Here is a 17,600-nt window from a genome sequence, read left to right as displayed (position 1 = left end):
TATTTAACCTATATTTGACCCTACCATCCCTCCTTGACAAGGGAGAACACCCCCTGTTCATTACTCATATTCGATCCCATTCAGGCTTGCCTGGCCCCCTGGTGGATGGTAACAATAAGGCAGATGCCTTAGTTAGTGTCCTTACTGCCTTCTAGCAAGCAACATCTTCTCATCAGTTTTTTCATCAAAATAGCCAGGCGCTGTGAAAACAATTTGACATTTCTTGCTCCCAAGCTAAGCAAATTATTAAAGAATGTCGTTATTGCCAAGCCCTTAGCAAAGCACCCCCATTTACAGGAGTTAATCCTCAAGGACTAAGTTCTCAAATAATTTGGCAAACTGATGTCACTCATTACAATTCCTTTGAGAAATTTAAATATGTTCATATTTCTATTGATACTTACTCTGGTGCCCTACATGCATCTGCTTTAACAGGAGAACCTGCTAAAAATATACAAGCCCATTGGCTTGAGGCCTTTAGTCATTTAGGACGGCCTCAGCAAGTTAAAACTGATAATGGCCCTGGATACCTTGCCCATTCTACTCAGGTTTTTCTTCAGCGTTGAAATATCCAACATAAAACAGGAATATCTTACAATCCAACAGGTCAGGGAATCATAGAATGGGCTCATCATACTTTTAAAAATCTTCTTAAAAAACAAAAAAGGGGAGTCATGAGTCCTGCCCCCCAAATTTGATTATTTTAGCCATGTTTACATATAATTTTCTAAATTGTGATGAATCACTCTGCACTCCAATTGAGAAACATTTTCAGAAGAAAGAGCCAAAGTCATCTTATCCTCAGGTTTTATGTAGAGATCCACTGAGAGATGGCTCTTGGCAGAGCCCTGTAGATCTCTTAACATGGGGAAGAGGGTATGTGTGTGCTTCCATTCCTACAGGTCCTGTCTAGCTACCAGCCAAAAGAATAAAACCTTATCATGAGCAAAATAGACACCAAGCTCTGCTACCTGGAGGCAAGAACCAATCGAGACTGACAGACCAGATGGCCCGGCTGACCCTGAACAACCAGAAGGAAAACCAACTACCACACCGTCACTCACGGGTCTGAGTCCACCAACGGAGGAGGATGGGGCCTGCCCCAATGACAGGGGCTGAGGCTCAAGTGCCTCCTGCAGAGGACAACAACCCCAAAAGGGGGTGATGGACCCTCATCCCTTGGCTTTGACATAGCCTGAGTCCTCATTCTGTTTTCAAGAAGTCTCCTAATCTCTTGGCTGCCTTACTTCCCCTGCTCAGCCTAAACCTGAAACAATGCCAGAGGTGGGTGTGGCCCTGTGCTGGAAAGGGCAGGTTTCCAGGTGATGAGGCCTAAGAAAGAATGCATAAAATCCTGTGAAACCTGCTTTGCTAATGTCCTCAATTTAAATGATAAGGGTCCAAGCCTGAAATGAGCTTGTTTCCCCAAAGTTTTATGGCCCTTTAGCCATCTGTCTCTGATTCTAAATAAGCCCTCAGAGTTCTTTGAATGTTACCTATTGTTTGATCATTACTGACTGACAATGATTGATGAGTTTATTCTGAGAATGTGGGTCTTTGCAGCCGGTGGTTTCTTACTGATTATAATAATGCTCTGTGTACTTTGACGCATTTGCAAATTATTTTCTCAGGATTGTGTGAGAGAACAGCAAGTAGCAAGCTTTGTGGGATCCATAGCAGTCCTAACTAAAAACAAGGGGGTAAATATAGTAGACCGTTCTGTGTGATGTGGGCCCAGCTCCCACTCAGAAAGGCCAGTGGAAAGCGAGGTCCTGCACACAGGACCCACGCCCACAGATAGGTTCTCCCGTGGGGAATCAGGCCTGCCTTGTACCTAGGCCACTTTAAGACTTGCCTTTTGCTAAAACTCCCTCACCCTGAATTGAGGCAGCAAACATTTACTGCATATCTTTAAAGTAACTTCCTAAAATCTATGCTAAACCTTCCAAGGATGAAAGTAACCAGTTCAACCACTTTTGCCTTTACAGTTGCAAATATCCTTCTTTTTTGCTGTAATTAGCAACATCCTCTCTTTTGTTTTCTGTAAAAGGTAACCATCTAAAGCAAACCTGTGCATATTAAATGAGGACCATCCTCAATGCAATGTGCCCAGAAAAGAAATAAAAACCTGTCAAGGCAAGGGTTGGGGCGCACTGTCCTTGAGAGAGTGGCTGAGGCGCTCCGAGGTACTCTCCCTTTGATAGAGTGGCCGTGCTGTCCCTTTTCCTCCACAGGACTTGGTAGTCTGTGTGAATTTGTCTCGTCTCAGCCATGGACACAACGCCATGGACACTGCAGGCTGTTGTCCACATCATTTGCTTCCTTGAGCTTTGTTTTCTCTTGGGAAAGTGAGGCGGCTAGATTGTAGCAATGGCTTTCAAAACTGTATTATTTATTTTTTAAGTGAAACTTTTTACAAATGAGGTTGTATGTTGAATCCCAGTGGATAAAACAGTTGGAGGGGAAGCTACCCAGCTGGGAGCAAAGGCTGGAATGGAGAGAGACAAGTTTATCCACCTCTTGTGCCTTCTAACCTCCTCTCATCTATTAGGAACCTCAGAGGGCCTAAGGCTGCACAACAGAATGTCAGCCTAGGTACTGGGTCACCTCAAAGTTTATTCCAGTTCTCATATTCTGTGAGTCTAGACAGTATCTGTAGACACTGGGAAAGGGCATTAGAATCATATGAGAAGACAACTAGGAATTAAGGTTGATAATTCAGAGTAGACATGATGTGGTAAAACATGTAATCAATGACTTGGCTGGGGGTGGGCAGGGACACAGGGACATTGTGGGTGGTGAGATTCTAAATTGGGTCCTAAAATTTTGCAAGGTTGCAGTGATGGGAGTTGAGCTTCATAATCATGGTTGTGAAATCTGTTAAATTTCGCTATAGTTAATTTAATTACATAGAATTTTATTTGTAACCTGATAGCATTATTTTATGAATTGACTTTATTTTCTTAAAGATTATTTGATATTGAGATATCAACTTCCAATTAAGATCCAACTATTATTTATTAACATCAGCATAGATTTTTAACTTTCCTTTTGTTAATATAAATTTTAAGCAAATTGGCACATGTTCTCTGAAAAGTGAAAGATCATATCCCATTGTTGCAACCACAGGCCTATAGACCTTATTATGGTGGATCTGTATTAAACTCTATTAAGTCCTGCCAGTCCCTCTGGCCCTACCTGTCTCTGTGATTGACAGTGTCTCTGGTTTCATTCTGGCACATCTGTGGTCACACCCTGTTCACTTACCTGCCTCTGCCTTCTGCTGCTTCTCAATCTTCTCCAGTCGTCCTAGCAAGGAGTCAATTTTAGTTTTGATCTGCGTTAATTCTTTCTTGATTGTCTGTAACTCATCTGATTTCACTGGAAAGGGGAAAAGGGACAGAAAGCAACAGAAAGTCAAAGGTACCACACTCAGCATACGTCTCCCAGGCACCCTGTGTTTTCTCCAGATGGTGTCAAACCTCAGATGGTACTTTTCAAATCTTATCAGGTCCTCATTACCTTCAGCTTATTCTAGAATACCAGTAACCTTGATTACAAACAGTGTTTCTCTGTTAAAGTTTATGCAAAGGTTATGAAAAGGTTATGCAAAGAGATAGAGAGATCTAGAAATATTTTTTAAAAGATTTTATTCTTTTTTTTTTTTTTTTTTTTAGAGAGAGAGGAGAAGGGAGGGAGAAAGAGAGGGAGAGAAATATCCCTCTGTGAACACTGATGTGTGGTTGCCTCTCTCGCTCCTCCAAATGGGGACCCAGCCCACAACTCAGGCATGTGCCCTGACTGAGAATCAAACTGGTGGTGACCTTTTGGTTAACAGGCCAGCACTCAACCCACTGAGCCATACTAGACAGGGTGGGATCTAGAAATATTTTATAAAATAACTGTGTTAATTCAGTTTTGGCCAATAGTTGAGTAACAAATGGACTCAGATTGAGGGAGGATTAAAGCATGATGGGCGTATTAGTGCTACTTTTAGGATCATGCTGTAACATGTATTTTAGCAGTCAGTGATATTTTTAATCCAGTTCTTTGCTGATTGATTGAAATCAGGATACCACATTTATCTTCTAAAATGTGTTAGATGCTAAAGAAGTTTCTCCAACTCACAGAACCCTTGCTACTTGATCTCTTAAAATCAAACAAAGGTTCAAAAAAACAAGGTAGTGGGTTTTGCCTATATTTCTTTAAGCCCTGATGCTAGAGGGAAAGAAAATTCACTGAAGTTCCCATTAATATTTTTACAGTAATGTTTTTCATTCCAGGCTTTTGCTGTTTACTGTGGTTTCAAAGATAAAAAAAATGGGACCAACAGAAAATTGACAATTTTTCATTTTGCCAAGTAAGGATGTAAAATAACAATCATAGCAAACATTCTACTATCAACTGTAATTATAAAGAAAAGGGTTTAAGAAAAGGACAATCTCATATTTACCAAACACTCTATTAAATGAAATATGTTAATGTTTATGAAAAATTTACTGCACCATCCTTATTTTCTCATTTTGATGAGAACCTTTGGAAATGTTGTCATGAACCCAGAACAACCAGAGCCTAAAGATCTTAAACTTGTCATTATGGACCAGCTACACCTTCCTGTGAGCACTTATTAGGTGGGTTTTAGGATGTTCGTGCCTCAGCAGAGAGCTATGCTCAAGGTCTGGGGCACAGATCTTGATGTCAGCAACTATTCTTCTCTGTCACTTTTCCTTTCAATTTTATAAATATCTCAGCTTGTATATTCCCCAGAAATTTTGGAAGAAACTGAGTGTTTAGCTTGATTCTTTAGTCTTCAGGAAATTTATTATAAATAACAAAAACTAAATACAATCTGTATTTGCTTGAAATAGAGCTATTTGTCAACTAAGATACATCATATAACATACATGATAAATTATGCATTAACATAAACTAATTTCTCAAAGGAAGAACAGTTTTTTCCAATATAAAAATAAAACATCCTTCTCTGTTATAAAAGCACAAATTTTTCATAAAACAATTTTACTTGTAAAGTAGTTTGCAAAATAAAAATTGCAAGAATCAGGGGCCCTGTGGAGTGTTCCTATCCTAGAAAACCCAACCTAAAGCAGAACATAGTTTAAAGTAGAGAATTGCTCCTTAGATCAATTATTTCAGACATAAAAGCGCCATTGTTGAATTGCAGCTAAATTTGAAAAACATCATCTGTCACAACTGCAAACTGATTCTTCTTTGAAGAATTATTTCCATTCCCTTTGATTAAAGCACATCATGTAATTTTACTTAAATCTATCAAATTTAATAGAAGATATTTTATCTTATGGAATTAGCTTTCAGTGCAGGAGAAATGGGGCTATGGCTAGAAAGTAACTGAACAGATTTCTTAGTAAGTGGAGCCACTCCTCAGCCCAGGACTAAATTTAGTTTATCTCCTTAAAAAAACATAAACAAATAAACCTCAAATTCCCAGTTTTATAGAAACTACATTACAAACCAATGAGAAATCTGGACTCACCAAGTAAGAACTTCTAAGTGTGCAGGGAGTTAAGGTTTCTTCATGTCCAGCACTATAGGAACACCTTTGATCAAAGATCGATCACTGTGAAGTTGAAGTCTAATTAGTTAATACTCTTTGAGCTTAGAGACAACAAGGATGTAACCACACAGGTTTTGTCTCTCTGTCCTGGACCTTACCATGGCATGGTGAATTGGTCTGCAGCCCTGTGTAGGTTGCCTGGTTCCTTTCTTGGAACGACTAGCAGCAAGTGCTCAAATAGCCTGGAGGGTTCTGCTCTTGTGCCTGGATTCCAGAAGAAATCCCTAGGATGAGACATCTCTGTGTCTATGTGCTTTCTCTCTAACTCTTCTCTGCCTTTTTTCTACTTTTTTGAACCCTGTTAACAATTTCTCTACTGCTTGGTGGATGACAGTAATTCCTCATTGGTTTTTGCCTACTCCATCAAAATTAACATATATTTTATGACACATTTCTAAGCTTAGAATTTTAAAAAATCTTTGCAACTTTGATTTCTGATATATATATATTTTTTAAAAAACAGTCAGTTTAGAATTAAGATGAGTCTTAGGTCCAAAGCACTCCTGTCCACTTTTTTTTTTCTTTTTTCTTATGCATTTTAATTGCACTCATCATTGGGCTTCTGCTTTCCATCTGCCAAGCCTCTTGTATGGGGTCCTCAAATAACATGTATGTGTCACAAGCCTTTCCAGCTGAAAATTCCAAATGTCCCAAATTTTATAGGAAAAATACCAGAAACACTCACACGTGCACAAAGCTAACTCTCTAAACTAGTCTGCTAGTTCACGGTCTGCTCCAAAGGATAATCCCAGGTATGTATTCCATTTCCTTTCAAAGTAAACTCTTCACTTGAAAAGAAAAGTTAGTGCTACCCAATTAGTGTGTGGAACCAGATAGAGTCTAGTACACATCTACGTCCCTAGAGGAGTCACTTGTAACAGCTCAGATTTTATCATCATCATCTATAACTTCCATCCTTGTTGTAAGAATTTACTGAGATAATGCACATAAAGCACTTTGCACCATGCCCACAACATTATCAGTGCCAATAAATGGTAGAAGCAGAAGATAGTTTTTCAAGTATTATCTTTATTTTAGTATATTTTATTGATTATGCTATTATAGTTGTCTCATTGTTTTCTCCCCTTTATTCCCCTCCACCCTGTACCTATCTCCCACCATCATTCCCCCACTTTAGTTCACGTCCATTGGTCATACATATAAGTTCTTTGGCTTCTCCATTTCCAACACTATTCTTAACCCTGTCTATTTTGTACCTACCATATATGCTTCTTATTCCCTGTACCTTTTCCCTCCTCCTTCCTTTCCCTCTCCCTGCTGGTAACCCTACATGTGATCTCTAATTCTGTGAATATGTTCCTGTTGTAGTTGTTTGCTTAGTTTGTTTTTGCCTTTTTTTTGTTTCTTTAGGTTCAGCTGCTGATAGTTGTGAGTTTATTGTCACTTTGCTGTTCATATTTTTGATCTTCTTCTATTTCTTAGATAAGTCCCTTTAACATTTCATATAATTGATTCATATAAGGGATTGGTGATGATAAACTCCTTTAATTTTACTTTATCTGGGAAGCACTTTATCTGCCCTTCCATTCTAAATGAAAGCTTTGCTGGATAGAGCAATCTCAGATGTAGGTCTTAGTCTTTTATGACTTCGAATACTTCTTTCCAGCCCCTTCTGGCTTGCAAGGTTTCTTTTGAGAAATCAGCTAATAGTCTTATGGGAACTCCTTTGTAGGTAACTCTCTCCTTTCCTCTTGCTGCTTTTAAGATTCTCTCTTTATCTTTAATCTTTGCTAATGTAATTGTGATATGCCTTGGTGTGTGCTTCCTTGGGTACAACTTGTTTGGGATTCTCTGAGCTTCCTGGACCTCCTGGAAGTCTATTTCCTTTGCCAGATTGGGGAAGTTCTTCTTCATTATTGGAACATTAATTGGAACATGTTGGAACATTTAAAGTTGTCCTGGAGGTTCCTAAGCCTCTCCTCATTTTTTTGAATTCTCGTTCCTTCATTCTGTTCTGGTTGAATGATTATTTCTTCCTTCTGCTCTAAATTGTTGATTTGAGTCCCAGTCTCCTTCCCTTCATTGTTGGTTCCCTTTATTTCACTTTTCATAGACTTCACTTTTTCCTCTATTTTGTGACCATACTCAGCCAATTCTGTTGAGCATCCTGATTGCCAGTGTTTTGAACTATGACTCTGAGAAGTTAGCTATCTCTTCATCTCTTAGTTGTATTTTTTTTCTGGAGCTTTGATCTGTTCTTTCATTTGGGCTTTTTTTTTTTTTTTTTGTCTTCGCAAGTCTATCACTTAGTAAGGGGAAGAACCTTGGGTATTCCCCAGGAAGGAGCAACCCACTTTGCTGTGCTGTGGTGCAGCATGTTGGGGAGGGGCCCAAGAGGGAACAATGACGCGTGTTCAGCTCTCTGTTCACTTTTAGTCACTTCTTCTGCTACCCACAAGCAAATTGAGCCCTTCTGGTGCTGATTCCCCAGTGGGTGGGTTTATGTACATTTTAGGACCCTGTGGGTTTCTCCAAAGAACTCTCCTGTGAGGATGGGAGTTTCTCCTGCCGCCTCAACCCCCACAGATTTTTTCAGTCAGAGGTTTTGAGGCTTTATTTCCCCATGCTGGAACCCTGGGTTGTGCAGTTTGTCTTGCTCTTCAGTTGTTCCTCTGGGTTTAGTCACACACAAATTTGAGATTGCCCACTCCACCAGCTGCCGCCTGGCTTCCAGTCCTCTGTACTCTGGCTGCCTGTCTCGGCCCCTCCTACCAATCTGAATGAATGTTTCTTCTTTAACTCCTTGGTTATTGGATTTCCATACAGTTTGATTTTCTGGTAGTTCTGGTTATTTTCTGTTTTTAATTTACTGTTGTCCTTTTAGTTGTGTGAGCAGGCAAAGTGTATCTACCTATGCCTCCATCTTGGCCAGAAGTCTCCTGCTCCATTCTTAGTAGGACTTAGCTCAGCATCTTGAACACAGCAAAGACTTAGCAAATACCACACAATCTGGATGTATGTGTATGTAGCTATGGTCACAGCATGCCAATTTCCAGCAGATCAACAAATGTGATTAAAAGCTTTGTGTATGTGCTGGACACTAAATTGGAGCTGACTGTGTAATATGAAGTTAAATAAACAGATATGAAATGTAGAAAGAAAATTAGCATGTAAATATTCTTTTCCATTATCAGAAGCACTATGACAAAAGAGTAAGAAAAGAACACCTGCTTTTTGGCAAACACCATTTTGCATTTTTCCCCAATTCCACCTCAACTATTCAAAATCCATACTTCTGGTATTTAAAGACACATTTCATTGACTAGAACACCTTTTATTTAAGTGTTCATTAAAATTAAATTAAATTAAATCTCGATATTATTAGATATGGAGATCGAGAAGTATTTCTCTTACTAAGAATAATATTGAATACTTTTAATTGATTTGTTGTTGTGCAATTGTTGTGTAACAGTCCCCTGATGTAGACAAATGGGGAGATTGGGCAATTAGATATAATTATTAAAGATTATGAGTTTTGCAATTTAAAAATTATGAGTGTGAGGATCTGAGAATACTGTTTTACTTCTCAATTGGCTCCCAATCTTTTCCCCTTGCCTCCTCCTCTGCTGTGTGTTTCATGGTCTGAGGCTCTGGCCACACTACTCGTAACTCCTTTTCTGTGTCATGTTTTCAGCGTCCAAACTTTTGTTTCTGTGAATTTTATTGGTCTGCTTCATACTCTCATTCTTCCTAGTACATGCACTTTAATTCTTAAACATTCAGCTCAATTGTTACCTAGGCTTTGAAGTCTCCCTCCATGCTAGGTCCTCTTCTTCACCAGTCATCCACCCCACCCCTGCTCCTTTCAGATGACACTTTGAATGAGCATTTCTTTAAAGGTCTTTGTCTGACAACATCAGAGCTGACAACACCAGTCTTTTCTATATGCCAGAGTAGACAGTATAAGATTACCATGCAGCTGATTCTGCACAGTTGAGCTGCACTTGCTGAAAAAGGCTCTTTAGGGAACATTTCTAAAGTAGGAAGGTATTTCTATTTGTTACAAAGGCTGAAGCTTGACATTGGCATTTGTATGTGGAAATCAGGAATGTAAGTGTCCTGCAAAGCCAAGAACACTCTTACACAATGAAGAATTGTTGTGGCCAATGGGCCATTAATGTTTCTACTGATAAATTTTGTCTTAAAAGTGACCACAGGGCAAAGAATCCACAGACATTTGATATTTCTGTTTGAGATTAAGTTAATATTACCATGGTAGAGAAAAATGTTCTGTAAACCTATAAGGCAATTCAATGTTCAATTTTCCACAGCAAGAACCAAATTCAAGAACTTTCTTTGCTTTTAACAATAATCTGAGAGCATATGATGATGTTTAGGGATTGCTTCTGAAACCGTTTTCTTTTATTACTAAGATTCAGAAAGGGAATTCTTATTTATCTATCCATAGAGCAAATAGTAAATGGGTAGATAAGTACATAAAGATCTGTAAATTTACTTAATTTGCTATTTAACTGATACTAGCTAAGTCAAATTCTCAGTCACATTCTGAGCAAACTAATCTTTTATCAGATTTACCAAAGCATCAGTGCTTTCCTGCTTCCTGAACTACTCTTTTGGACATTTTCATGTGAAAACAAAGTATTTCAGCAGTGATTCTGTCTTGGCACTTCTGATAGTACTGAAAGGTAAAGGGCAGTGTTCTACAATAGACATAGCATATGGTATAAGAAGTAAGAGGTCCAGGTTGCAGTCTTAGCTCTATCATTTACTAGCCATGTGACCTCTCCGTGTTTACTTATCAATAAATTGGGATAACAGTATTTGCCTTACTTGTCTTAAAGGGTTGGGATGCAGAGTAACCACAAAGTCCCTACAAGGTCCTCCCAAGATGCACTGAATTTTGCCTCCCTCTATCTCCTTGCACTAATTATTAGCTACACTTTCCTCCCTGGCTCTGCTGCATCTCACTGGCTCCTTCCCTGACTGTGCCAATTTAACATGTCTGTTCATCATTCTCTCTGCCCAGAATGCCCTGCTCTGATAGCTTCAGAGCACTCTCATGCTCATGAACTTTCCTGAGGTCTCTGCTCACATATCACCAAGTCCAAAATGTTGTCACAGTGTCTCCTGTGATGTAGAGTTCTCCCAACTTTCTCTGTTGCTTTATTCTACTTTATTCTTGGACATAGTGATGATCTACCCTATACTATCTCATATTTTAATTTGTTTGCTTATTGTCTGTCTCTTCTTTGCTAGAATGTAATCTCAGAGAAGGCAGGATTTTTTTCCTTCTTTTCCTTAGGAATGATATTCTAATAACAAATCAGAATTTTTCCTGAATCAGTCTATGTAAAAATTTAGAAGTCTGTTTAGTTAGACATTTTGTGTCTTTTTAATAGTGTAAAATTATGTAAGTACCATTTTATTTTTATGACATTATGTATGTTTTCAGGCACATAACTCTCATAATAATTTTAGAATAGCATGGCAAGATGCTCTTAAAATCTCTCCTATGTAGTTTGCCTATATAAATTATCCTAATGCATTTTCAAATGCTCATACCTGCACTAATTTGGCATATCGTTTCTATGAAAAGATAATATATGTATTTTATTCAGAGGTGAAGTAGTTTATTCACCAAAATCAGTATGTTCTATTTTAGGACTTTAATATGTCTCAAGCTAAGTGGGTCAACAGCTCATTATTTGCTCAGATAAAATAGTTTTCAAATTGGTCCTGAGTTATCATCAGTCATATTTGTATCTATCTCCTCACCTTCCTCATGTATTGTGGTAGGAAGCAGATACCATTTCTTATCCCTTTCATATTTCTCTAGTATTATATACACAGCAGACATTCCATAATTGTTTGGTTAACTATTGAATATAGGTATTCATACAATGATATTTATCTCTCCACCCTTCTTTAAAAGAAAATAAAGTAGATTACTTACATTTGGAGCCTGATGAACAGGATCCACTGATGGTAGATCTCGATCCCCCTTTCACGGAAAAGACTCCTTTTCCCCGGCGTGTTGTTGTGACAGCCACCCTGGGGCGCTTTAGTGGGATGACTGCACGGGGAGGTGGAGGCACACGGCCATGGTAATCAAATAACCTGCACCAAACACAGATGTAATAAGATATGCTTATGCCTCAGTGTTCTATCAAATATGGGAAGTGATTAAGAGAATGGCCTTGTAGAAAATTTTAGTCAGTGTTTTGGTTATCAGAGTTCTTTAATATTCAGAAATGGGTATTTGTTGAAAGATTCATTTTTCAAAAGAAATAAAAATATAGCCTATGCTTTCTGGACATTAGTATCTTACTCTCCAATATGAGCTCATTTGATGTATGAAAGTCCATATACACACTATGTGATTTACTGAGATTTTACTGATCTTGTATCAGCATAATTTGTTTGCTTGGCTTACCAATTTACCCTTCTAGGAACAGAAATCTTCTATTTACATATCAGACACCTAGCAGCACACTAGTGTGAAAAAAGGAAAAGATCATGGAAAACCAGGAACAAAGAAAATTTTTTCCAGTCAGCAAATAGCTCAGGAAATTCCATTCAGGATGGTGGCATATGTAAACACAGCTCACCTCCATGTACAACCACATCAGAATTGCAACTAAAATATAGAACAATGATCACTCAGAACCATCACAGGTCAAGTTGAATGGAAATATGACAGCTACAGAATTGAGGAAATCACATCCATCCAGAATGGTAGAAAGGAGGTATAAACATGGAATGGGCAAGTCCTACATCTATGTGTGGTGGATAAAAATTTGGGAGGGATATTCCAGTAGTGAAGGGTCCCAGCCCCATACCAGGTCCCCTGGTCCAGAGTTTCAGTGCCAGGGAGATAAATCCACATAATTTCTGGCTGCAGAATCCAGTGGGGATTGTGTCAGTGGAGGAAAATTCTGCATTCCCACACAGTTGTCCTGAAAGAACATATAAACAGACCCATTCCCTCTGAGCTCTAGCACCAGGGTAGTAGCTTGAAAGGCAGAAGTGGCATATATTGAGGAACTGAAGTGTCTGACATTGGGGTGAGGGCTTGGGGACAGTTTTCTTCCAGACAGAGAGGTGGGCAGAGGTCATTGTCCTTTTTCTGAGCCTTCCCCCCACAGCTACAGAGCCAGCAGAGGGTACCATATTTGAGACTTGTAAAGTAAGTGGAGATGGTCTGGCTTCTTCCTTCAGGTGTCTGGGTAGCTAAGGGAAGCAGTGTTCCCATAGCCTTGGAGGGGCCTGATAACTAGTGTTCTCATAACCCTGAGACTGGGTCCAGTAAACTGTTCCCATAACATGAAGTGGGCTTGCATGCACAGAATTATGTCGTGTTATATAATTTCTGTCATCTTGCTGACTTTATTCCCCTCTAATACTTAAACAGGTAGGGACTCCCTGTTGGGGGCAATGATGATGAGAGACACACAAGGGGACAAGTGCCACAATGGATGCCATGCTGGGAAGCAGGGGCCATGACATGAAACATGCTGATAGACATGCAGCTTGCAGGATGCGTGGCTCACCCACTCATGAATAAAGGCATATCAGACATCCCAACGGCTCCATGGATATTTTCCATCTGCATGAATACCATGAATCTGCCTGGCCTTGGAGGGTCACAACACAAGATTCTATCAACCTGGCTAATACTCTTTGCCCTACCCTGGAGATCCCTTGAGACTCTGTCCCACTTAAATTATGGGCTCACTTAAACTGTTAACAGTGTGTTTTCCATATGAATATCTGTTCTTGGCTCATGCTTCACAACTTCCTAAATCCTGTCAAACAAGCAGCAGCTGGTCTCAATAAGCCCTCAGTACCTGTACCTCTTGCTAAGTGGCCCCAACCTGGCACTAGCAGCAGCCAGCCTAGATTGACACCTTGACTCCTCTTGGGAACCTTCAAGCCCAGTACAAGTAGCAGCCATCTCAGATTGTTTTAAAGCTCATATAGGGCTTTAAGTAGACCCTAAGTAGAAGACAAGTGGGAGTGGACCTTGGTCTGCACTGCCTAGGAAACCCCAGAGCCTGCACATCTAGTGGACAGCTACAGACCATGTCAGAGCACCACCACCCTACCCCTGCACAGTTGATCCTTCATGGAGGGCAGAGGTTGGTGGTCAGTGGTCACAGCAAGCCCTTGAAACTGACAGGCCTGGGTAAACCCATCCCATTGACCTTCCAACAGTAATCAAGTCTCAACTATAAGAGGAGGGTATACTCAGCTCACACAAAGGGTGCAGTTCGAGTTTCCAGCTTGAGTGATAGGGGAGGCTGTGTTACTAGATCCTACAGGACACCTATTATATTAGACCATGCTACCAAGACAGGGAGTCATAGCAACCCTACTTAATACATAGAAACAAACATAGGGAGGCTGCCAGAATCAGGAAACAAAGAAACATGACCCAAATGAAAGAACAGAACAAAACTACAGAAAAAGAACTTAACAAAATGAATAGAAGCAATCTACCAGATGCAGAGTTCAAAACACTAGTTATAAGGATGCTCAAGGAACTTAGTGAGGACCTCAGCAGCATAAAAAAGATCCAGTCAGAAACAAAGGACACACTAATTGAAATAAAGAACAATTTACAGGGAAACAATGGTAGAGTGGATGAAGCTGAGAATCATACCAATGATTTCAAAATAAGGAAGCAAAAAACAACTAATCAGAACAGCAAGAAAAAAAAAGAATCCCCCAAAATAAGACAATAGTGTAAGCAGCCTCTGGGACAACTTCAAGCATTCCAACATTCTCATCATAGGGGTGCCGGAAGGAGAAGAGAAACAGCAAGAAATTGGAAATCTATTTGGAAAAAATAAGAAAGAAAATTTCCTTAATTTAGTGAAGGAAATAGACATGCAAGTCCAGGAAGCACAGAGAGTCCCAAACAAGATGGATGCAAAGAGGCCCTCACATATCAATGATATATGTGAGACATATCATAAGACATATCATAATTAAAAAGCCAAACGTTAAAGAAAAAAAGAGAATCTTAAAAGCAGCAAGAGAAAAGAAGCTAGTTATCTACAGGGGAGTTCACATAAGACCATCGGCTGATTTCTGAAAAGAAACTTTGCAGGCTAGAAGGGATTGGCAAGAAATATTCAGAGTCATGAAAAGTGGGGACCTATAGCCAAGATTGTTCTACCCAGCAAAGCTATCATTTAGAATTGAAGGGCAGATAAAGAGTTTCCCAGAGAAGAAAAAACTAAAGGAGTTCATCATCACTAAACCATTATTATATGAAATGTTAAAGGGACTTATTTAAGAAAAAGTAGATGAAAACCATGAATAATAAAATGGTGATAAATACATGTCTATCAACAATTGAATCTAAAAAACAAACTAAGTAAACAAGAACAGAGACAGAATCATGGATACGGAGATCATTTTGGTTGTTGATAGATGAAAAAGGGTGTGGGGGAATGCCCAAAGAGGTGAGAGGATTAAGAAGTATTAATAGGTATTAAAGAATAGCCATGGGGACATAAAGAATAAGAAATGAGGTAGCCAAAGAACTCATACACATGACCTATGGACATGAACAATGATGTGGAGATTGCCTGAGGGAGTGGGGGTTCTGGGTGGAGCAGAGTAAAGGGAAAAAAATGGGAAAACTGTAATAACATAATCAATAAAATATAATTAAACAAGGAAAATAGCTCAGAAAGAAAATAAGTAAGATGAGCTTAAAGCAAACAGCTGTGAGAGATGAATCAATAAAATGTGTACCTCTCTCTAGGCCAGGGGTATCAAACTCATTTTCACCAGGGACCACATCAGCCTCGCGGTTGCCTTCAAAGGGCCAAAATAATTTTAGGACTGTATAAATGTAACTACTCCTTAACTGTTAAGGAGTTGAAATTACATTTGGCCCTTTGAAAGCAACCACAAGGCTGATGTGGCCCCTGGTGAAAATGATTTTGACACTCCTGCTCTAGGCCTTTTTAAGAGAGGGAATACGACCCTGTAGAAAAAAGGGGACTGAGATTGACTGGAATGATCTAGCATGAGACAAAACTGTTGACTGAAGTACTTGTGGGAAATCTTTCAGGAATTCATCAGGAAATCTTTTTATTATTCTGACCATCTGTTAGATGTGCTAATGGAGACTAGAGATATTTGTATGGTTGGTTATTGAAAATTTTTCTAACAAGTAAATATACTACTAAAACTCTTAGAAGCTTTTGATAAATAGTGAAAAATGATATGTACTGCAATTAAAACATTTCCATTAAATAATGAAAGGAATAAAAGTATGATATTTACTCATTTGTATAAATATGCAATTCATAGATTCAAAAGCTTCCTACTATTTATATTGCATACACAAGTTTTTGCATGACTTAACACATTTGAGAAGTATAAAAGTTCAGAGGAAAAATATGAGGATACATTTACTCATTTATTCAAAACTATGTGCCTGTGAACCACATGTGTTATTACGTTATGCATTATACATAAAATAGTGTCATTGTTTTAGAATTATGATTGTTACATATTTACATGCTATGATACTGTTATGCAGGTTATATTATCATAATTTCTTTAAAATAGTCAATAGAAATAATCCAGTATAAAAGTTAGAAATGAGAAAACTAAAATAGGAAGAGAAATTTTAAGGGCATTTTATAATAGGTTCTTACATAAATTACATATTTACATTTACAGATGAAAATGGGATAATTATTTTTGGAGAATAAGATATGAAATACAATAACAATTAAGATGGGTAGGCTTTCAAATATTCAATTGTTGGAAAAGAAGTAGCATATGAACCACATTTAAAGCAGAACTTAGTGTGAGGAATGTACAAAATGTTCAAACATTTTGGAAATATACTGTGGAAAAACTAAGAGATATCTAGAAAGGAAAAGAAATGAAATGACAGAATTCAAGGGAGGTGCCATCCTGTATCAATTAGCCAAAACCATTAGAGCCAAAGAACTGCTCTCAAAGAACAGTTGTGGGTATCCCACACACAGCCCACTTCTCATTGTGGGTAGGATGGCTGACCAGGGTTATGACCACCATCCCTCCATAGGAGCTGGAGAGTCAAAAGGGTCAACTAAGGCTGCCTCTCATTTCTGCCATGAACAAGGTCTACATTACATATTTATATGTTGAAGTCACAGAACACCTTAAGTCAGTCAACCAAAGTATGAGGGCAGTTTTTGCGAGCTACAACACCCAAAGCTATTGAGGGAGAAGAAAATATGGCAATTGACTCATCTCTTCCAGGATAGACATTGCAGCTGAGATGAAAGACAAGCTCTTTCAGAGGATCATTCTACTAGGCCTTGAAAGCACAATCTAGCAGGTTCATTAAATAAGCTAATCTACAAATTTGACAAAGAAAATATCTAGAGTACAACTAAAATAGATAATGATGTAAGAATGCTATAATGAAAATTCAGGCCAAATAAAGCCACCCTATTCATTGCTACTTCAGTTACAACCTAATCAAATAATATGTTATAGGGAACTGAAATGTCTAGCAACATTTCTTCTGCTTTCCCAGTTAAGGATCACAAAGCCTCCAATGTTGGCCAGACCTAATCCTATTTTGAGAAAAGACAGCTGCATTGGTGACATATTTTTGTATATAACACTCATTATAGTAATATTCTCAGTAGGTATTATGTCCTTTGTTGATAAATCATATAGAGTATAGCCCCATTCACTGAAAATTTTGGTGAATTGCTTCAAAAGGGGATGATGACTCCTCAACAAGGAACTGGGTGCAGTTTTACCAATTCTTTTTGCCACTCTGATGGGACAATACAAAGCATCAGAACTTAACTTTTTAGTAGTGATATGTAATTTACAAAAAACCACAAAACAGCCAAAGAAAGGTATAGGCACTTCACAGAAGGGCATAATTTTCAATTTTACAAAATTTAATAGCATTGGGGAGTTTCTTAATTTTCACTGGGCATACTTGAATTGACCAAAAATAAAAGGAAGGAAGACTGGGTACTGCCCTAATGCA

The 17,600-nt window shown here is 38.6% G+C and overlaps 1 protein-coding gene across 1 annotated transcript in view; it reads right to left on the bottom strand.

Annotated features, from left to right (window-relative positions):
- RALYL (RALY RNA binding protein like) overlaps positions 1 to 17,600 on the bottom strand; it is an 821,247-nt gene that overhangs the window by 55,647 nt on the left and 748,000 nt on the right. The window contains exons 7-8 of the mRNA XM_053930450.2: positions 11,529 to 11,692; positions 3,268 to 3,381 (exon numbers count right to left, since the gene is read on the bottom strand). Coding sequence (XP_053786425.1) covers positions 3,268 to 3,381; positions 11,529 to 11,692 — 278 coding nt within the window. The remainder of the gene's footprint in view (positions 1 to 3,267; positions 3,382 to 11,528; positions 11,693 to 17,600) is intronic.

The sequence above is a fragment of the Desmodus rotundus genome, chromosome 8 (assembly GCF_022682495.2).
Source record: "Desmodus rotundus isolate HL8 chromosome 8, HLdesRot8A.1, whole genome shotgun sequence".
Lineage (NCBI taxonomy): Eukaryota > Metazoa > Chordata > Mammalia > Chiroptera > Phyllostomidae > Desmodus > Desmodus rotundus.
Note: the sequence above shows the minus strand (reverse complement) of the source record. Positions and strands in the feature narration are given on the sequence as shown.